At 39.7% G+C, this 22,100-nt stretch overlaps 1 protein-coding gene across 1 annotated transcript in view; it reads left to right on the plus strand.

The window, feature by feature from the left end:
* The window catches only part of SYT16 (synaptotagmin 16), a 298,738-nt gene that overhangs the window by 139,423 nt on the left and 137,215 nt on the right, over positions 1 to 22,100 (plus strand). The window contains exon 2 of the mRNA XM_027554269.1: positions 13,429 to 13,608. Coding sequence (XP_027410070.1) covers positions 13,429 to 13,608 — 180 coding nt within the window. The remainder of the gene's footprint in view (positions 1 to 13,428; positions 13,609 to 22,100) is intronic.

Consider the following 22,100-nt stretch of genomic DNA (forward strand, 5'->3'; position numbering starts at 1 on the left):
TTTCAGTGCTTGTAATTGGATTGTTCATAATTTCTATTTCTTCTTGGTTCAGTCTTGGAGGTTTGAACTTTTCTAAGAATCTGTCCATTTCTTCTAGGTTATCCATTTTATTTCCATGTAGTTGCTCATAATAGTCGGTTATAATCCTTTGTAATTCTGCATTGCCTGTTGTAACCTCTCCTTTTTCATTTCTAGTTTTGTTGACTTGATTCTTCTCTCTTTTTTTCGGTAAGAGTCTGGCCAAAGGTTTGTCAATTTTGTTTATGTTCTCAAAGAACCAGCTTTTAGTTTTATTAAGCTATTTTATCTTTCATTTCTTTTTCATTTATTTCTGCTTGGATCTTTATGATTTCTTTCCTTCTACTAATTTTGGTTATTTTTTGTTGTTTTTCCAGTTGTTTTAGGTATGAAGTTAGGTTGTCTATTTGATGTTTTTCTTGTTTCTTGAGGTAGGATTGTATCACTATAAAGTTCCCTCTTAGAACTGCTTTTGCGGCATCCCATAGGTTTTGGGTTGTCATGTTTTCGTTGTCATTTGTTTCTAGAAATTTTTTGATTTCCCTTTTGACTTCTTCAGTGACCTGTTGGTTATTTAGAAATGTATTGCTGAACTGGACATGGAACAACAGACTGGGTTCCAAATAGGAAAAGGAGTTCGTCAAGCCTGTATATTGTCACTCTGTTTACTTAACTTATATGCAGAGTACATCATGAGAAATGCTGGACTGGAGGAAACACAAGCTGGAATCAAGATTGCCGGGAGAAATATCAATAACCTCAGATATGCAGATGACACCACCCTTATGGCAGAAAGTGAAGAGGAACTAAAAAGCGTCTTGATGAAAGTGAAAGTGGAGAGTGAAAAAGTTGTCTTAAAGCTCAACATTCAGAAAACGAAGATCATGGCATCCGGTCCCATCACTTCATGGGAAATAGATGGGGAAACAGTGGAAATAGTGTCAGACTTTATTTTTCTGGGCTCCAAAACCACTGCAGATGGTGACTGCATCCATGAAATTAAAAGACGCTTACTCCTTGGAAGGAAAGTTATGACCAACCTAGATAGCATATTGAAAAGCAAAGACATTACTTTGCCAACAAAGGTTCGTCTAGTCAAGGCTATGGTTTTTCCTGTTGTCATGTATGGATGTGAGAGTTGGACTGTGAAGAAGGCTGAGCGCCAAAGAATTGATGCTTTCGAACTGTGGTGTTGGAGAGGACTCTTGAGAGTCCCTTGGACTGCAAGGAGATCCAACCAGTCCATTCTGAAGGAGATCAGCCCTGGGATTTCTTTGGAAGTAATGATGCTAAAGCTGAAACTCCAGTACTTTGACCACCTCATGCGAAGAGTGGACTCATTGGAAAAGATTCTGATGCTGGGAGGGATTGGGGGCAGGAGGAGAAGGGGACTACAGAGGATGAGATGGCTGGATGGCATCACTTGACTCGATGGATGTGAGTCTCAGTGAACTCCGGGAGTTGGTGATGGACAGGGAGCCCTGGCGTGCTGCGATTCATGGGGTCGCAAAGAGTCGGACACGACTGAGTGACTGATCTGATCTGATCTGATTGCTTAATCTCCATGCGTTTGTGTTTCTTACAGTTTTTTTTCTTGTAATTGATATCTAGTCTCATAGCGTTGTGGTCAGAGAATATGCTTGATTTCAACTTTCTTAAATTTACTGAGGTTTGATTTGTGACTCAAGATGTGGTCTATCCTGGAGAATGTTCCATGTGGACTTGAGAAGAAGGTATATTCTTCTGCATTTGAATGGAATGTCCTGAAGATATCAATGAGATCCATTTCATCTAATGTATCATTTAACACTTGTGTTTCCTTATTAATTTTCTGTTTTGATAATCAGTCCATTTGTGTGAGTGGGATGTTAAAGTCTCCTACTATTATTGTGTTACTGTCAATTTCTCCTTTTATGTCTGTTAGTGTTTGTCTTATGTACTGAGGTGCTCTTATGTTGGGTGCATAGATATTTACAATTGTTATGTCTTCCTCTTGGACTGATTCCTTGATCATTATGTAGTGTCCTTCCTTATCTCTTGTAATCTTCTGTATTTTAAGGTCTATTTTGTCTAATATGAGGATCGCTACTCCAGCTTTCTTTTGCTTCCCATATGCATGGAATATATTTTTCTATTCTCTCACTTTCAGTCTATATGTATCTTTAGGTCTGAAGTCGGTTTCTTGTAGACAGCATATATAGGGGTCTTGTTTTTGTATCCATTCAGCCAGTCTGTGTCTTTTGGTTGGAGCATTTAATGCATTTACATTTAAAGCAATTATTGATATATATGTTCCTATTGCCATTTTCTTAATTGTTTGGGGTTGATTTTGTAGATCTTTTTCCTTCACTTGTATTTCTTAACTGTATAAGTCTCTTTAACATTGGTTGTAAAGTTGGTTTGGTGGTACTGAATTCTCTTAACTTTTGCTTGTCTGAAAGGCTTTTGATTTCTCCATCAATTTTGAATGAGATCCTTGCTGGATACAGTAATCTTATTGTAGATTTTTCCCTTTCAGTACTTTAAATATATCCTGCCATTCCCTTCTGGCCTACAGAGTTTCTGCTGAAAGATCAACTGTCAAACGTATGGGGTTTCCCTTATATGTTACTTGTTGCTTCTCCCTTGCTGCTTTTAATATTCTTTCTTTGTGTTTAGTCTGTGTCTTGGCATGTTTCTCCTTGGGTTTATCCTATATGGGACTCTTTGCGCCTCTTAGACTTGATTGACTATTTCCTTTTCCATGTTGAGGAAATTTTCAACTATAATCTCTTCAAAAATTTTCTCATACCCTCTCTTTTTCTCTTCTTCTGGGACCCCTATAATTCGAATGTTGGTGTGTTTGATATTGTTCAGAGGTCTCTGAGACTATCCTCAGTTCTTTTCATTCTTTTTACTTTGTTCTGCTCTTCAAAACTTATTTACATCTTTTATCTTCCAGCTCACTGATTCATTCTTCTGCTTCAGATATTCTGCTATTGATTCCTTCCAGAGTATTTTTAATTTCAGTAATGGTGTTGTTTGTATATTTATCCTTTAATTATTCTAGGTCTTTGTTAATTGATTCCTGCATTTTCTCCATTTTGTTTTCAAGGTTTTTGATCATCTTTACTATCATTATTCTGAATTCTTTTTCAGGTAGTTTGCTTATTTCCTCTTCATTTATTTGGACTTCTGTATTTCTAATTTGTTCCTTCATTTGTGTAGTATTTCTCTGCCTTTTCATTATATATATATTTTAACTTATTGTGTTTGAGGTCTCCTTTCCCCGGCTTCAAGGTTGAATTCTTTCTTCCTCTTGGTTTCTTCCCTCCTAAGGTTGGTCCAGTGGTTTGTGTAAGCTTCATATAGGGTGAGATTTGTGCTGAGTTTTTTGTTGTTGTTGTTATTGTTGTTGTTGTTTGTTATTCCTCTGATGGGTAAGGCTGAGTAAGTTGGTAAATCTGTCTGCTGATGATTGGGTTTGTATTTTTGTTTTGTTTGTTGTTTAGATGAGATGTCCTGCACAGAGTGCTACTGGTGGTTGTGTGATGCCAGGTCTTGCATTCAAGTGGTTTCCTTAGTGTGAGTTCTCAATAGTTGATACTCCCTAGGGTTAGTTCTCTGGTAGTCTAGGGTCTTACAGTCAGTGCTCCCACTCCAAAGGATCAGGGCTTAATCTCTCATCAGGAATGAAGATTCCACAAGTGGTTTTTTATGGCATTAAGTGAGATGAAAACAAATCCCCCAAAAGGAGAAACCAAAGATGAACCCCAGACAAATGGCAATTACAAAATCAAGCAAATACTAATTAAAATAATGGAATATACACAAATACATATACACCCATCAGCAAAATCAAAACATTCCAACTAAAAGTACAGTAGATTGACCTGGTGAACAAAGTAAATAAAAAATTATATTTACCAGTTGAACAAAATTAACTAAAGCACAAACCAGAAAACAAAACTAAAGCAAGGTGCCAAGTGGGGAATAAAGCAATGAAAACAAAACTAACAAATATGTTTAGAGGAAAGGAAAGAAAGAAAATAATAGATATGCAAGGTTAAATAGAGATAGATGAAGAACATTCATATACATTAAAGATTTGGCAACCCACTCCACTGTTCTTGCCTGGAGAATCCCAGGGATGGGGGAGCCTGGTGAGCTGCTGTCTATGGGGTCACACAGAGTCGGACACGACTGAAGCAACTTAGCAGCAGCAGCAAGGGGAAAAGAACAGTAGGAAAGTCAAACAAAGGAATAAATGTAGAAAAAGATAATATTTTTTAAAAAATTAAAAATTACAATTATAAAAAAGAGAAAAGCAAAAAAAGGAAGAAAAAGAAAAAAAGAGAAAAAAAAGGAAACTCCACAAAACTGGTAAAGCCTAACATAGAGGCAGAGGTTTATAACAATAAAAAGTGTAACTGAATATACACATATACATATATACCCATAAGCAAAATCAAAACAGTCCAATAAAAATAAAGTACAATAGATTGACCTGGCAAACAAAGGAAACCAAAAATTATATCTACCAGTAAGAACAAAACTACCTAAAGCATAAACTGGAAAACAAAACTAAAGCAAGGTACCAATTGGGGAATAAAGCAATGAAAATAAAACTAACAAATATGTTGACAGGAAAGAAAAGAAAGAATAGATATGCAAAGTTAAATAGAGGTAGATATAGAAGATTTATATATATATTAAAGATTAACTGCAAGGGGAAAAGAACAGTAGGAAAAGCAAAAAAAAAAAAGGGACAAATGTAGAAAAAATAATAGGTTTAAAAATTAAAAATAAAAAAAGAGAAAAGAAAGAAAGAAAGGAAAACCACAGAACTGCAAAAGCCCAACATAGAGGCAGAGGTTTATAACAGCAATAAAAAATGTGACTGAGGCAAAAAAAAAAAAAAGCTCAAAAGCTTAATTAAATTTCATAGTGTCAATAAAATCGTCAACTACAGCAGAAGTGGAAAAAAAAAAAAGGAAAAATAAATCCAAAAGCATCTACAGAACAAGTCAAAACATAAGCATAATGTTTTTCTTAAGTCACTGCTGTTAGAGTCCTTCCCTTGCTGGGAGTCACAGTCTACCTCACCTCCCTAGGATGCCCTCCAACACTGTGCTCATCTCTGGACCTGTTGTGGGGGCAGCTCAGATTCTAATTTGGTCCTACTCCTGTGCTTCTTGCCTCCAATGTCCACAGCTATCTAAACTAGTGCGTCTTCTTTTGTAGGAGCTCTCAATGTGCTATAGACACAGGGTCTGCCTTGTTGATCGTGTGGATTTAATCTGCAGCTTGTACAGCTGGTGGGAAGTTTTTGAGTTTTCTTCCTTAGCCACACTGCCCCTGGGTTTCAGTTGTGATTTTATTTTCACCTTTGCATTTGGGTCGTCCACCAGGGATTGCTTCTGAGGTTGCCCTGGAGGACTTGGGTTTGCCCCTGTGAGGGCCAGGTGTGGAAGTGGTGTAGCTGTTTGGGTCACAGGGGTTCTGGCAGCACTAGGCACTCAGGGGAGTTGGCAGCTAGGGCAGCAGGAAATATAGTGCTCTAACCCACTCCAGTACTCTTGCCTGGAAAATCCCATGGAAAGAGGAGCCTGGTAGGCTGCAGTCCATGGGGTCCCGAAGAGTCAGACAAGACTGAGCGACTTCACTTTCCCTTTTCACTTTCATGCACTAGAGAAGGAAATGGCAACCCACTCCAGTGTTCTTGCCTGGAGAATCCCAGGGACGGTGGAGCCTGGTGTGCTGCCGTCTGTGGGGTCACACAGAGTCGGACATGACTGAAGCAACTTAGTAGTAGTAGTAGTAGTAGTAGTAGTAGTAGTAGTAGTAGTAGAAGAGTATGGCAACCAGTATTGGCCGATACACTCCAGTATTCTTGCCTGGAGAAACCCCCTGACTGAGAAGCCTGGCAGGCCACAGTCTACAGGGTCGCAAAGAGTTGGACATGACTGAAGTGACCCTGTGCACATAGACACAAGATTTCTTTTTCCTGTGGCAGCTCTGCCTTCGTGAGAGTTGAGTGTGAAGATGGTGCAGTACAAAGTGTGCAGGGTCACAGACTGCTTTGTCCCAGTATTTTCCAAGCCTCTTGTAGCTGGTGGTCAGAAGGCCTCTTTGGCCAGTCTTTCTCCATAGCTCCACTGTTCAGGCACTTAGAGGGCTCCCTTGCATGGGGTCCTTCTCTGTTGTTTGGTGCGTCAGGCACATAGAGGGCCCCCCTGGTTGGGGTTCTACTCTGTAGTTCAGTATGTCAGGCATTTGATGGGCCTGCCTCAGTTCAGCTGCTGATGCTGGTGTGTGGGGAGAGAGGCTATGGTGATGGCTCCACCGCCCTACACGTGGCTCAGTAGTATCGCCTTGCTTCCATGGCTGCCTGGCTTTCTTCCACAGGCATTTCCCACCACAGTCTCCTCCCTCACATTCCCTCTATCAGTCTCTCCACAGTCAACAGCAGCCCTTACCCTGGGATTGCTCCATGATCCCTAAACTCCAGCTCCAGCTGCTGCACCTTCCAGGGGATAAACATCCCTGTCCGGGGTAAGTATGGCTGTGGCAAGGACTGTCTGAGTCTCATTCTATTTAGGCTGCCAAAGATCAGCTGTTTGACTCTCAGCCTTAAATGTTTCTCCTCTGACTCAGACTTCTACAGGGTCGCAAAGAGTTGGACATGACTGAAGTGACCCTGAGCACGTAGAGACAAGATTTCTTTTTCCTGTGGCAGCTCTGCCTTCGTGAGAGTTGAGCGTGAAGATGGCACAGTGCAAAGTGTGCAGGGTCACAGACTGCTCTGTCCCAGGAGTTATGGCCCTATCAGAGTCTCCTCCAGTTGCCCCGATGTGGAGATCAGATCCCTGCTTCAGTTCCCCCACCTGCTGAGGGCAGGTCCAGCCCTTCTAACACTCTTGTTTTTCTCCCTACTTCCTTCCTCCTACCGAATTTTGCGTGGTTCTGTATATTCTTTTCCGCTGGTCAGGTCTGAAGGTGTATTCCTGAGGTATCTGTGGAGAGTCCACGTCCACCTACTCCTCTGCCATCTTGTTCTCTTCCGATGCTGCTTTTTAAAGGGATAAATGAAATCAAAATGGTGCGATGGAAAATAGGACTGTCAGGTTGATGGCTACTCAAGGATGGTAGAGGTGTTTAAGTGAGTAGAGTTTTAGATTTACTTCAGGCTTTCCTCTTTTTTTTTTTAAATGAGATTCCTTACAATCTTCAGAGCAGTGCCAAGAAAGTTTATTCCTGAGAAATTACAACTTTACTCTTTAATTATTTCTGTTATCATCGCTCAGTTATTTCTGATTTCCCTGCCTTAGCATTTTGTTAAGTCAAATTTCAGGTTCCTCTTATGTTATATCTAGTACTTGTGAGTCAGATGGCTGCAATTGTCTAGCCTTTTTTTTTTTTTTAACCTTTTAAACAACTGTGGAATGAAATGTACAAACATCCATAGACCATGTGACATGCAGAGGCCTCTTTGTTCATATCTTTGCATGCTCTGTATTCTCCTTGAGCCACTGCTTGTGAACCAACAGGTGGGGCTCTCCAGTGGAACCTGAGAGGTATATTTAACTTTGAGGAAGTTTTCAACATGAACTATGTGACCGAACTTCACAGCCATCTGATTTCCAATTTAGTAATTACTGGAATAATTAGATGAGTTACTCTGCAGATGGCAGTGAAGTTTCTTGACATATGTGCCCTTGTCATCTACAGCAAATGATACATGTAATGCTTGTTCTTCATCATAGCATTTGTATATGTGGAATGCAAGATGACTTTAGACTTTTCTGCCAAAATCCCTTATTTTGTTTAGATTCAAACTCAGTGGCATCAAACTCTCTGGCTTTGACCAATAGAACTGTTGGCTTGCTGTGTTCAGTGTTACACATTGATGCTAGAGCTCTGCTGATACAATTCCCATACTCTACAATATTCAGACTTTATTTTTAATTCTAAATTCTGAATAATAAAATTACACAATGTTTAAACATGAAGAAAATCACTTCCAAGCCAAATCTCAGAAAACTCATGTTTCTCATGTTTCTTCCCAGTCTTTACTAAAAGACTGGAATTGAAACATCTTTTTGAGATGAAATTCATATTCCATAAAATTCACACCTCTTAAAGTGTACTGTTCGCTGGTTTTAGTATATTCACAAAATTGCACAAGTATCAGAACCATCTCATTTCAGAATAATTTCATTACCTCAAAAAACAAAACAAAACCCATACCCATTTGCAGTTACTCCTCATTTCTCCCTATTCCTCCCACTATCCAGGTAGCTTCTGGAAACAATTCATATACCTTCTGTCACCTTGGATTTGTCCATTAGACATTTAATACAAGTGGGATCAATTACACAATTACGTGGCCTTTTGTCAGATGTTTTTCACTTAGTGTAGTTTTTTTAAGTTTCATCCATACTGTAGCATGTATCAGTACTTCATTTTTTGGTGGAACAATATTCCATTGTATGGATATGCCACATTTTATTAATCAGTGCCTGGACACTTGGTCTATTTCCACTTTTTTGGCTATTATGAATAATGCTATGCACTCTCATTCACAGGGTTTTTTTTGTGAATGTGTGTATTTTCAATTCCATTGGATATATACCTAGAAGTGGAATTGCTAGGTTATATTTGTAATTTTAAGCAATTTTTAGAGAGGTTAGTTTGTCTGCAACCCTGGTTAAGCAGTTCTTACAAGTCTGAGGTCACTGCTAACTTCTCAGTCATTTCCTTGATAACTCTACTCATGTAGAAAGTATTAGGCTGGCCAAAAATTTTGATCAAGTTTTTCATAAGATATAAAAAAAACTTGAACAAATTTTTTGGCCAACCAGATACACACACTAAACTATAGTTTAATGTAGCATTTGGCTCCCAGTCTTTCATGCACCTCTTCAGACTTCCAATTAAGTACCCATAAATACACAGAAAAAGATGAAATTAAAATTGATACATTCTGAGAGGAATATGAAGTCTCATGAAATAACCGCACTCCTTGAACTAAGTTTTCCTCTGCTTTAGCTACATTTGTGCTTATTCCTAGTGTTCTTCACCATCCAACTCAAAAGACTATCTTCCACTGTCTGCCACTGACTCAGATATACAGCGTTTACAGTAGTGAAGTAGGTTACAGCACACTTACACCTATTTAGTTAAATGAAAAGTGTAGGCCATATTTGAGATCTGCTAGGATACAGAAGAAAAAAAAACCTAAAAATTGGTAACTAAAGAAATAGTTCCCTAGTTTAAGACAGAAACACGAACAATTGGCACAAATTGTCAGACATCATTGAAGAAAATTCTTCCAAGCTTTAAAAAAGTCATGGATATGCTGCTGAAAAGACGAGGTTCTAGGGAAAATCAACAAAAGATTCCATAAAAAGTCACATTCCAATAATTTTTGGTATTAAAAGGAAAATTAAATTAAAATTTTGTATTGAAAAGATTCTAGACCAAAAAATTCTGTTGCCCGTACAGTAGCAAAAGGTAGCTGCAGTGTCACTTTCATTTATGACACATTAAACATTAAAAGTTAATGCACTGATGTCTAGATAGTTTTGAGGAGAGAAACATTTTGGTAGCTACCTAGGAATTTTGTACCTACCCATAGTTTAGTCACTGCTACAAGAATGATTCCTAACAAAAATACTTTCATCTACAAAAAGCAGAGTTATTTTGAATAATACAAGAGCTTTCTCCCAATTCTTTCTTTCATCTTTGGAGATTTATATCAAAACTCCTTATATATTGTCTTCAATCTGGAATTTGTGAATATTTTTATATTAAATGCATTGATATAAGATAGTATCTCAATGTTGGTAAAAACAGTTAAGAAAATATAAGAGAAAAAAATGATAGGTGGTGAGTTGCAACATGATCTTTAAAAAACATTTTCCAATATTTTAAAAATATTTTACTAAATGCATGAATCATTTTTTAAGTCTCTAAAAAATAAATAGAAGTTTTTATCTAGAAAATTTTTTTACAAGACAGTAAAGGTAAAATCAATACAGACAATTAGTATTTGCCCAAATATCAAAATGACTGGAAGGAAGTACATAAAATCTTAACTGTGGTTGTCATCGTCTTTTTCTATATTTTGTAGATTTTATGTAATATGCATCATGTTGTTTTATAATGGAAAAATACAGTGTATTAAAAAATCAAGATTTAGTTTCACTAATGAATGGCATTATAGACAATAGATGAACCCAAGCCTGGATCTGATATAAATCATATCTTATGTTGTTAGTGTTACTGACCTACTTGAGGCATATATTTTCTTTCCATGTATCAACATGTCATAGCACAGAAGAATTCAATATTTATTTAAGCATCAAATATGTATCACGCATCTCCTAGGCTAGCTGCTGAGAGCACATCGGGTAACTGAGGCAAAGTCCTTGTTCTTATGAAGTTGAAAATTTAACATTTGAAAACACTTGAAAAATCTATTGAAGTCTCAGTGGGTGGAAACTCATAGTAGAAGCATCCAGCCTGGTCAAGAGGAACAAAAAAGGCTTTCAGAGGAAGTCTAGTATCAGTGTTAGACAGTAGAGAGTGCACAGTCATTCCATGGATTTGAAATAGTCTCTCCAAAGGTCTGGAGGTGAGCTATGTTTGGGCAATCAGAAATAGATGAATATGATGGCAACAAAGAGTTTGATGCTGGGGAGTGATGAGTGATAAAGGCTAGAAACAGCAGCTAGGTCATGAAAAGTCTCGCAAACCAAGATGAGGAGTTCAAGTTTTGTCCTATGGGTGATGGGAAGCTGTTGGAGGGTAAATTAGTTTCTGAGGGTTAACATGACATATTACCAAATGCTTGACAGCTTAAGACAACAAATTTGTTCTCTCACAGTTTTGGAGGCCAGAAGTCCAAAATTAGGATATCAGCAAAATTGATTCCTCAGGAATCTCTGAGAGAGTACCTCTTCCAGGGCTCTCTCCTAGTTCTTGGTGGCTGCTGGCAAGCCTTGGCATTCCTCAGTTGGCTTCATAACTTCAATCTTTTCTCCCATCTTCACATGGTCATCTTCTCTCTGTGTTTTCTCCTTTTCAGTGTCTTTTAGGGATACTTACCACTGTATTTAGGGCCCACCCTGATCCTGGATAATTTCATCTGAAGATCCTACCCTAATTACATTGCAAAGCCCTTTTGTTTTAAATAATGTCACATTCTGAGATTCAGAGTGGATGTCTCTTTTGGGGGTCACAATTAAACCCACTGCAGAGGGCTTTAGTGGGGCAATTGAACAAATCAGACTTATTTCAGAAGGATCAGTCAGGCTGCTATGTGGAAAAGGGATTTGTGGTGGGTAAGGCTGGGTACCTGGAGATCAGTGGGAATCTGGGTAAAGGATCCTAGAGGCTTTGGAGGTAAGAAAGTGGAGGTGAATGTAGGGTACTCTGAAGATGGTCAGTTGTGACTAGGAAAAAGCAGGGCTATGGTTGAAGAGAGCATATGGTGGCGAGGAAGGGCTCTTAAGGATAGGAGACACACAGTGAATTTTTAATGCAGGTGAAAACAATATGGTATCTACTAAGGGAAGTAGTTGAAAATACAAGAATTGGTGGGAGGGGGGAGATAGAGATGATTTTAAGTGTAGTTGATTTACAGTGTTAGTTTCAGGTGTACAGCAAAATGATTAAGCAAAAATATACAGACATATTCTTTTTTCATATCATTTTCCATTATGGTTTATTATAGGTTATTGAATATAGTTCCTGGTGCTATACAATAGGACCTTGTTTTTTAATCTATTTTATATGTAGTAGTTTGTAGCTGCTATTCTCAGGCTCCTACTTTATCCCTTCCCCATCCCTCTGGGATAATTAATGCAAGAGAGGGAAAGGGGTGTGGAGCACAGCCTGTGTACAAAGCAACACATCCATCTCATATTTGATTGCCCCTGGGTATTTTAAAAGGTCTGCAAAGCCGATAATGATGCTACTGAGGAAGATGTTAGTTCCTTTTTGAGAACTGTCTATGTGCTAGGTGCCATACAGGTTATTTTCCATGTGTTTTATATTTATTATCTTCTTTTATTACTTAGAAAACTGAAGCACAGAGAGGTTAAATAATTTGCTCAAGGCCACACAGATAATAAGTGGCAGATTGTGATTTCTTCCCAGGAGGTGTGACTGCTGAACCTATGCCAGTAAACGTTGCTACCTGTGTTACCTCTAGAGGCAGAGGGAATAATCAATGCATGCATACTTTTTAAATTCACAATATATGTTGGTTTTGATCAGCAGGCACTATTATCATTTTGCAGATTACAACGCTATTTTTGTCTTGTTTGTTCTTTCTCTGGCTTGCCACTAAATTGATTTAGTGAGGCAGTGCCATTTATTTTCTTTTCATAGGAGTTGGGACTGGTTTGATTCATCCTCTCTCTCTTTATCTGGAAGGTAGCACAACCTGGATATTATCTCTTCATATTATTAATCCACATATTAAACCTGCTCAAGGATTAAAACTACTCTCAGGAGAGTCATTTTCATAAGCTTTCACATATACCCAACTGCCTTGAATAACTCTTCCTGACACCTGCTTTGTGATTGATTCCTTTATACAGCTTGATTTTTGGATTTCTTTATGAAATGTTGTCTTTACTCAAATGACATTTCTTTGAAGGAGTCTTTTCTCAACCTGAAACTAGCTCTGACCTTTCTGTTCTATGTACCTCACAGCTGAACTCAATAGCTGGGACTATGGACCTGGGGAGCACAGAGTCATTTAAAGCTAAGGAATTTTTTGATGAGGAAGGGACAGGGGAAGATGGAAATTTATCTTCTAATAGTCTAAAATATTAGCTTTCAAAATATAATTCTAATTTATAATATGGATGCACAGATTAGGAATTTTCTTGTCACTGTTGGTAATCATCACCCTCATGTGTTGCTTATTTGAATTAGAAAAACCATATCCAGGAAATGACTTTCCTCCAGTTGCTAATTTGATGGATGTATGTCTGCAACTTTGTCTTGTGTAATTAGTTTTTCTAAGTTTTAGGCAGTTGTATTTTTAAAAGACTTGCTTTTATAACACTGGTCAGCCATTTCAAGCTCAACCCATTTGACTGATATCTAATAGCTTGCATGCTTGATGTTGAATATTAAGCAAAGGATAGGGGCTAGAGGAGTTATATTATAGGCAGAAGAAGCCACATGTGTGAAGGAATGGAGGTCTGTCATCTAGGAACCAGCCTAGCTTGATGCACCTGGCAATAGTCCTTTTCCTTTCCCCTGTACACAGTTCTGGGATGCCAGCAGGTCAGGACTTGTAGAGTATCTGGCATTCTAATAATTGTGAAGATTCCAGATAACTTTGATCAGTTGTTAGAACTAAAAGGTGGTTCACTTGGTGATATTTTTTCCTTTGTGTTCTCTTGCTAGTCCCTCCCGAGGCCATCGGCTTCTTGTCTGCAGCTGGGGTCTTTCTTGTTCTTCTGGTTGTCCTCTTCCTCTTCATCAACAAGAAGCTGAGTTTCGAGACCACAGGAGGCCTTCCATGCCTGGAGCAACGCGGGAAGAGAAAGCACTCTAAAGACAAGACTGGAATCTGCGAAGGGCCAGGTAAGCATTATGCTTCGCAGTCTCCTGAGCTTGGCATTGGCTGTGGTTTTGGTCAGGGAAGGAATGTCACTGTTCCTGGATGGACCCCATTAAGAAATCACACATGAGCAGTTTAGCAGCTGCTGTGGTGGCATGATGAATGGACATTACCAAAGAATACATTAGCTTTAGGAAAGTAATGCTCTCTTTAGGGTCCAAAGAGCAGATGGGAAAAGGCTGACCACCGCTTCCCGTCTTCTTAGCTTTTTAGATGTCTGTGTTGAGTTTCCCTCTGATTAATGCTTGAAGGAAAAGGAAAAAAAAAAAAAAAGGATTTTGATTGACAAGAGCCTTGATGTGTTTTGGTTTCATTATTTTGGAATGATATTGACCCTTCACTTTGGTTTGATGTTTCTGAGATTTTCAGTGCTTAGGGCCATTCCCCACCGTATGGCAACAGTCATTTTTCTAAAGGGAGATTTTAAGTTCATTGAATCTACTACACCATTTACTAACTTCCTTCCTTCAATTTAATGGGGAAAATAACACACTAAAAGAAATAATTGGCTTCCAGCTCTTAAAGAACATATTCTATTTTCAATTACTGAAGGATAGAACTTTGTGATACAGGATGTTATCACAAAGTGATTATAATCACACAAAAGCTGGACATTTAAAGATAGTGCTCTTATTTTATAGGTAACCACTTGGCTTTAAAAAAAAATTGTTAGTCTGATTCTCTCTCTTGCCCTCCATGGCCCATGGGTGGGGCATGACAGAACTGGTGGAGGGACAGTCTTACATTAGGTTTTTGAGCTGGGGCAAGGCCTTGAGGAAAATAGCCCTTAGCTATCCCACAGCCTGGACAATATTTGATTTATTGATATGGTACCTTATGTAGATATGGTTTAACTTGTTCACTTTGTTATAATAAAAGGCATAATTTAGGAATAAATATGTATTAATTATCTATTACTTTAACAAATTACCCCCCACAAAAATATTTATTATCTTACAGTTTCAAATTGATGAATATGGGGCTTCCCTGATGGCTCAGATGGTAAAGAATACACCTGCAATGTAAGAGACTGGGTTTGATCCCTGAATCAGGAAGATCCTCTGGGGGAGGAAATGGCAGCCCACTGTGGTTTTCTTGCCTAGGGAATTTCATAGACAGAGGATCCTGGTGGGATACAGTCCCTGGAGTTGCAAAGAGTTGGACATGACTGAACAGCTAACACTTTCACTTTGCTGTCATGTATTAATTACTTATTGCTTTAACAAATTCAGTTCAGTTCAGTTCAGTTGCTCAGTCGTGTCTGACTCTTTGCAACCCCATGAACCGCAGCACGCCAGGCCTCCCTGTCCGTCACCAACTCCCGGAGTTCACTCAAACTCACGTCCATCGAGTCCATGATGCCATCCAGCCATCTCATCCTCTGTCGTCCCCTTTTCCTCCTGCCCCCAATCCCTCCCAGCATCAGAGTCTTTACCCCACAACAAATATTTATTATCTCACAGTTTTCAAAGTTGATGAATATGGGGTTAGCTTAGTTGAGTGCTTATTACAGATCAGGGTTTTTCATGATGCTGCAATTAGAATGTCAGCTGCAGTCATCTAAAGGCTTGATTGGGGCTGATGACCTCACTTCCAGGCAGAAGGCTTTAGTTGCTATGTGAACCCTCCACAGAGCTGCTTGAATGTATTTTTCACATGGCAGCTGGCTTCCCCCAGAGTGAAAGATCCAAGAAAGGAGAGCAAGAGGAAGTCAGTTTTTTAATGACCTAGTCTAGGAAGGTCATTCAATACCTCCTTCACCACATTCTGGTCGTTTACTAAGTACAGTCTATCTTCAGGGGAAGGGGGATTAAGTTCCACTTTTTAAGGAAACAGTATTGCCGGGGGCCAGCCCCGGCTGATCCAGGGAGTTTGAAGCGGGGACGGCGACGGCGAGGATCAGGATACAATAGCTTCAATTAGATATTAATTAGAGATGTAAAGAGTAATAGAATGAGGATAGCTCAGTAGGAAAATTCAGTGGAGAAAAGAGGCTGAGTAGCTTGGTTTACGCGGGAGACCAATAAAACTTCAAGACAAGAAGCTTGCACCACTTACGTAGGCCGCAGGCATCCTTCCATTCTCCCAAAGGAGAGGAGACACTGAGGCCTTCCCGGTCGGATCTTAGAAGCCCAGGCATAATTAGTAAGCATGGCGGGTTCCACGCTCCAGATGGAGACTCAGCCAGAGTTTGAGAGAGAGAGCGACATAGGGAGACCAGTATTTCGAGAAACTGATCCCAATTCTTTATTTTCCATGGTCTACTTTTATACACTGAGATGTTTTGCAAAAGTCACGCGGGGTCAGCAGTCCTGACTTTTATCAAAGTCAGGTGCTTCATACAAATGTATACAGAGGTCTTAGGGATGTTACATCATCTTCTGGCCAGGGGGCCTGCTGACAATTTATGACCCTCTCCTTGTGACAGCGGTCAGTCAACCAGGACACTTATTTCTCCAGGGGTGATTATTCTTAAAACAGACGCCACCCAAATAAAGGTACATTCTTATAGGGTGAGGGTATAGTGGGTTTTAGTTAAGGAAAGAATTTACTTAGCCTAAGGTCTAACGTGATTTATATCAAAGGTTAATACTTATTTCTTTTATATATTCATTAATGTGTATAAGGGCAGGGGATGTGGAGACTTAGCAACAAACATTGGCTCAACAAATGAAAAACTCTTCACCAATACGATTTCTAATCAGCCCACTATACTTATACTAATAGTTTTCTAACTTTTCTAAGGAACCTGTTTTTAGAAGGTTTAAAGCATCTCATGCCTCTCATGGTTGGGAGGCTGTGAGCAATCACATGTGGCCGGACAAGCCTGTCAGGCAGGCTAGAGAACCTTCAGAGGAGTTTGTAGGTTGAAACACTCCTGTCACACCCAGGAGTTTTTATTAACTGAAGCTCTAAGTTAACTCCTTCTCCAAAAGAGGTGGTGGGGGACAGCCCCCCGTAAAGTCAGAGGTGTAGGTGAGAGCACAAAGTAGTAAAGTAGGCAGGCTCTGGTTATGGGGGTAGATGCTCGAGGATTTCCAGGGGGACTCCTGAGGCTCGATCCTGCCTTTGAGTATGTCAAGTCTCCTTCTTCATGACCTTTGCCACGGGCCGAGTGCCTCACTCTGGCCCCCAACACAGTATCAAAGTGTGTGCGATGTCTCTTAAAATTACCATAGGGGAGAATAATGGAAGGGGTGTAAAGTGTAGTTCTGACAGTTGATTTGGCATTCCTACTGTTTCAGTAGCCTTAGTTTTTGAACTCCACTTGGGACATCTGGCTTGTCTTCTGAAAATAGAGTGGAAAATAGAGTGGAATATTTAAAATAGAAGTTTTCATGTGAAATCTTGGACTTACAAATGCTTTAGCACTATTGTCTCAGCTGGGACATAGGTGAAACTTCTGCTTGGTCACGAGGTGTTATGGAGTTACGGTTCATAGTGATTCTTTCCTCTTTCAGCAACTCACTCTCACTAGTTGTATGACCAAGGCAAATTATGGAACCATTCTAAATGTTTTCCTTATCTGTATATCGGGGTCATCAACACACCCCTTACAGGGTTGGTCTCGATTATGTGAATTAATTTTGTAAAGATACCAGCATGATGCCTATGGTAAAAGACCTAATAGAACTTTAACCATAGTTGTGTAGTATTAACACAATTCCAGTCGCAGTAGTGGATTCTAGGAGTGACATCACACATGAACACATTGTATTCATTACTTAAATTGGGAGATTAAAGTTGGTGATGTTTTCTCCTTTTCAGACTTTAATTAGTACAAAGAACTAAGGTTAGAGCTATTTAAGATTATTTTCTTTTGTCTTGTTTGACATGTTATCTGAGTAATTTAGAGACAATTATGAATTATACTTGCAAATAAGTCGAAGATAATATTGAAATAATAACAATAAAGCATGAACCAGAAGCTGTTAGCTCAAGCAACACTGAGAGTGGGATCAACTGAAGGGAGCTTTAAAAATAGTTTAATCAGGAGAATCTACAAATTACAACGAAGAAACAAACACCTTCATTTTGACATTTCTCCTTTGAAAGTTTAATTATTATTGATCAAGAGTCTTTGAAAAATGTGCCTCTAGCCCAGATTTTATCTAACTTTTGATGTCTGCCTTAATTATCATCCGCAGAGCCCTGACTTCTCAGTGAAGATGGGATGTTCTTAACATATTTTGACAAATGTTAGGAAGGGAGGAAGGCAGCCTGGTATGGTAGAAAGGAACACAGTGAAGACAGCCAGAACTTAGTTTTGCCACTAATTGGCTGTGGTATTTTGGAGGTTCACTTCACTTCTCTGGGGCTTAAGTCCTCACTTGCAAATTTATGAGTCTGGGCTAGGTTTCTCCCCATCGCTATAATGCAGTCCTATTTGATCCTTGGGGTTACCATAGCAATTTCTTCTCTAGGTCTCAGTCTATGAATGGAGGAGACTTAATGAAAATGATTAAAAACCAACAAGGCCATCTTACTTTGAGGTTGAACCATATGAAATTTCCATTTTTATAGATCAAAAAATGGCTGGATATTAGCAACCTAATCATTATAATCTAATATATGTGTGAGGTTCTGAAGAATAAAATAATTTTTTTTTGTTTTTGTGATAATATTAGAGAAGCAGACATGACAGTTTATTTTCTGAACCCATTGTACAAAATAATTTACTCCACAAAAATGCCTTTTAGGCTATATATTTTTTTCAAAATTCAATGGATTTTCACATATCATTTATCTTAAATATAGGTAAGGGATAAAGAACTGAAACAGTTTCTTCCTAATAACATAGGTAATAATAATAATTAGATGATGATAATTGATGAATATCATTTATTTAGCATTTACTATTCATACACTTGCTAAATCTGTTACATGGATTATTAGACTTATTAATGCAAAGTACTTGTGTTATTTATTGGTAGTGATTGCTTTGGGGGGGTAGATATGGGTTGTCACAAAGAAGCCATTGTTCAGTGTTTTTTAAAAATTTTATTCATTTTTAATTGGTGGAAATGTTCAGTGTTGAGATAAAAGTTGATTAAAAATAAAAATCCCATGGTGAAATAATAGTTTTTAAAGAATCTTAGCTTTGAAAGAGAGATAAGATTTTGTTTTGTTTGTTTTTCCCTCCGAAGCTTTCTTTATGTATCAAAGGCAACATTTAGAAGTTGGAGCAGAGAGCTTAATTTCCAGAAGCACAGGATGGAGGATGTATAGGAGGGTGGTTCCTCCCAGGCAGGGAAGAGAAGAAGAAAGGCTTTCCACCACTGGGAAGGGCAGCCCATGGCTTGGATGGATACAGGAAAAGAGATTTGGAGGGCTTGAAAGTTGCCTGGATCCTGAAAAGGGTGGTGGGTGTGGGGCCACCTGCCATGGTCGTAGTGAGATCGGAGTCCAACATGGCCCAAGGAAGCGACGAAAAGCAGAGCGCCATGTGCGTCCCCTTGTGGAGGGTGGCTGGAGACTGCCTCTCACGGGTCCCCCGTGGGCCCAGCGTGGCTGCTGCAGAGGTGGAACATACTGGTGGGGATGCGAGGAAAGAGACCTGGAGAAGATTTCTAGCACAGTTCCTCATTGAGTAGCTCATGTCACATAGAGTTTAGGAGTTTCTGCATGACCCTCTGGGGAGAAGACAGTAGAGGTCTAAGAGTCACTGTCTTCCTGCTAGGGAGTAATTGCACCTTGTGGTGAGGTGGCCTGTTTCAGAGGCTGCGGAGCACAGCACCTGAGGCCTCCTGGAGCCAGGACTGGATTCACGGGCACATAAACTGTGCAGTTGCACAGGGCCCCATGCCGGAAAGGGACGCTTCTCTCGGGTTAGTGCTCTGCTGTTGCCCTCTTGAAATTCTTAATGGTTTTTGAACCAAAGATCCTTCCATTTTTGCACTGGGTCTTCAAATTATGTACCTGTCTTGCCTGGAAGGATCTTAGGAGGTACTGCAGGTACACAGCCTTCCCTGGGAAGGCTGTAGAGGCAGAGGCTGACACTCCTCTGCGGGTCAGGGGAGCCAGCAGGGAGGAATACCACATCATAGTAAATGAGCACACATCTGTGCCCATTGCTCTCTGATGAACAAGAGCATGGAGTGGGAGTGCAAATCCCCCAAACTGATTATTGATCCCAAACGAAACTGACTGACTGACTTTGAGGAAGCAAGTTGAAGTTTAGTGTCTCACCACAGAGCATGGGAGAGCGTGGGAGTGACAGAGACAAGAGCCCCATGAGACAGCATATATCTACATGCTCAGTTGCTTCAGCTGGGTCCAACTCTTTGTGACACTATGGACTGTAGCCCACCAGGCTCCTCTGTCCATGGGATTTTCCAGGCAAGAATACTGGAGTGGGTTGCCATGACCTCTTCCAGGGGATCTTTCTGACCCAGGGGTTGAACCTGCACCTCTTATGTCTCCTGCACTGGCAGATGTTTTTTTTTTTTTTTTTTTACCACTAGTGCCACCTGGGAAACCCAGACAGGGTGTTGACAGCTTTTGTACATTTAAGCAAAGCTGGTGCTCAGCCAGGGCTCAGCAGTCAGCTGTGTCAGCTGGAGCTCGGGAGTGAGGTGGTTCACATGTGACAGTGTCTCCCTACCTACCAGTTGGTTGGAAAGCCCAACTGACCTTGAGGAGGTCAGTTCCTCCTCAAGACTACTCCCATCCCTTCACTTTCAATGGGATGGTTAACTCCTGGTCTAGCAGGAGCTCCTATCAGCCCCACCGTTTTCTGCTTGGGTCATGATGGCTGTGGTTGTCAGATACTTTTGGTTTCAGTTCTGCATTTAGGTCAGAGTATGTTCATGTACAACCTTTCTACAGCATAATTCAGTAAGTAGATACTATTAAAATCTCCATGTTATAGATGAGGCAACAGAGGCTTTGAGAGATGAATTGTTTTCCAAGGTATTAAGTAGCAAAGTGGAGACTCATATCCAAAAACTGACTAATGTCAGAGGCTAGGGTCTTAATTGCACTGCTCTTTTGCCCACCTGTTCTTCTCAATGCAAGCCACTCTTTCATGCTTTTGAACTTCTGGGATGGGAGAAAGTAGGGGAAAGGGAGGATTTGGAGGATGGTTTGGTTTCCTGTGGCTGCCACACAAATTATCACAAACTTGGTGTCTTAAAAGAACATAAATTGATTTTCCACACAGTTCTGGGGACCAGAGGTTTGAAATCAAGGTGTCCACACTGTCTCCCAGCTTCAAGTGGCTGCCAATCATCCTTGGCATTCTTGGGCTTGTGCCTGCATCATGCCCGTCTCTGCTTCCATCTTCACATTACCTTCTGTGTGTGTCTTCTCTCTGCCACTTGTCACTGGATTTAGGTCTCACCCTGATAATCTAGGAAGATCTCAAGATCCTTAACATAGTCACACCTGCAAATATCCTTCCACCATTTGAGGTTTCAGGGACTAGAACATGGACATATCTTTTTAGGGACCACCATTTAGCATTAGAGAGTGGATGAAGAATTGAATAGAAATTTTTTCTTTCTCCATTTTCCTTTAACAGTGGTATTTCACATTCTCCTTCTGGGTTAGAATGATTCTTACAAAGAGAGATAACAAAAGCTGGTCAGATATTTTTGGTATAGACTATAATCAGCAGACAGAGTGCTTCCCAGCTGTGATCCCAGTTGAACTACACTGAGTCTCAATCCTGGGAGGCTTTTAAAAACAACCAGTGATCAAATCCCACTGCAAACTAATTATATCAGAATAGGGAGTGACAGTGATGAGGCAAACTTTACAGGTTTAGAAAGAATACCAAGTAATTTAAAGGTATGGCTGCAGTGGAGTGCCATGGATGGAAGGGGTGTGTTCATTGCTAACATCCCCTTTCAAGTTGGAAAGGATAGAGTTTGAGCAATGTTAATGCTGGCCCAATTCACATTTACTTCTGCCCACAAAGTATCCATCTGGTGGTTCCCCACCTATTTCTCTCCCTGAGTGGTTTATTTCAGTTCTACCTTGGTCAGCAGGCAAGCTCTTCCTTTACGATGCTTCCCCTCTCACCCTATGTATACCATGGCACTCTTAGCAGATGACTTCTGCACAGGGATTTTAAAAAAGGAAAAAGTATTTAGAAAAAGTGTCTATAAGATTATTCAAAGTTGTCAAATTATAACCATCTGTAATTTATACTCAAGATTCTGAGTTTACAAAATTTTAGTAAATTGGACCCAGACAGAAGAATTTGGCTGTCCATCTTTGTAACTTTCCATTGTTTTCTGAATGATTGTGCCTATATTCCATTTTCCTTTTATGCCCAAGTAAGAAAGAGCAATGACAAATTTTACAGATGGTATGAATCAGGATCTGAAACAGATGTAAATATATATATAAAGGGTATTGATATTGGATATGGATAGTTTCATCATCATTATCATTATTAGCTTCTTAAGATAGAGAAGGACATTTACCCAAGTACCCATCCTGCAGTTGT

Source organism: Bos indicus x Bos taurus, chromosome 10 (assembly GCF_003369695.1).
Source record: "Bos indicus x Bos taurus breed Angus x Brahman F1 hybrid chromosome 10, Bos_hybrid_MaternalHap_v2.0, whole genome shotgun sequence".
In the NCBI taxonomy this organism is placed as follows: Eukaryota; Metazoa; Chordata; class Mammalia; order Artiodactyla; family Bovidae; genus Bos; species Bos indicus x Bos taurus.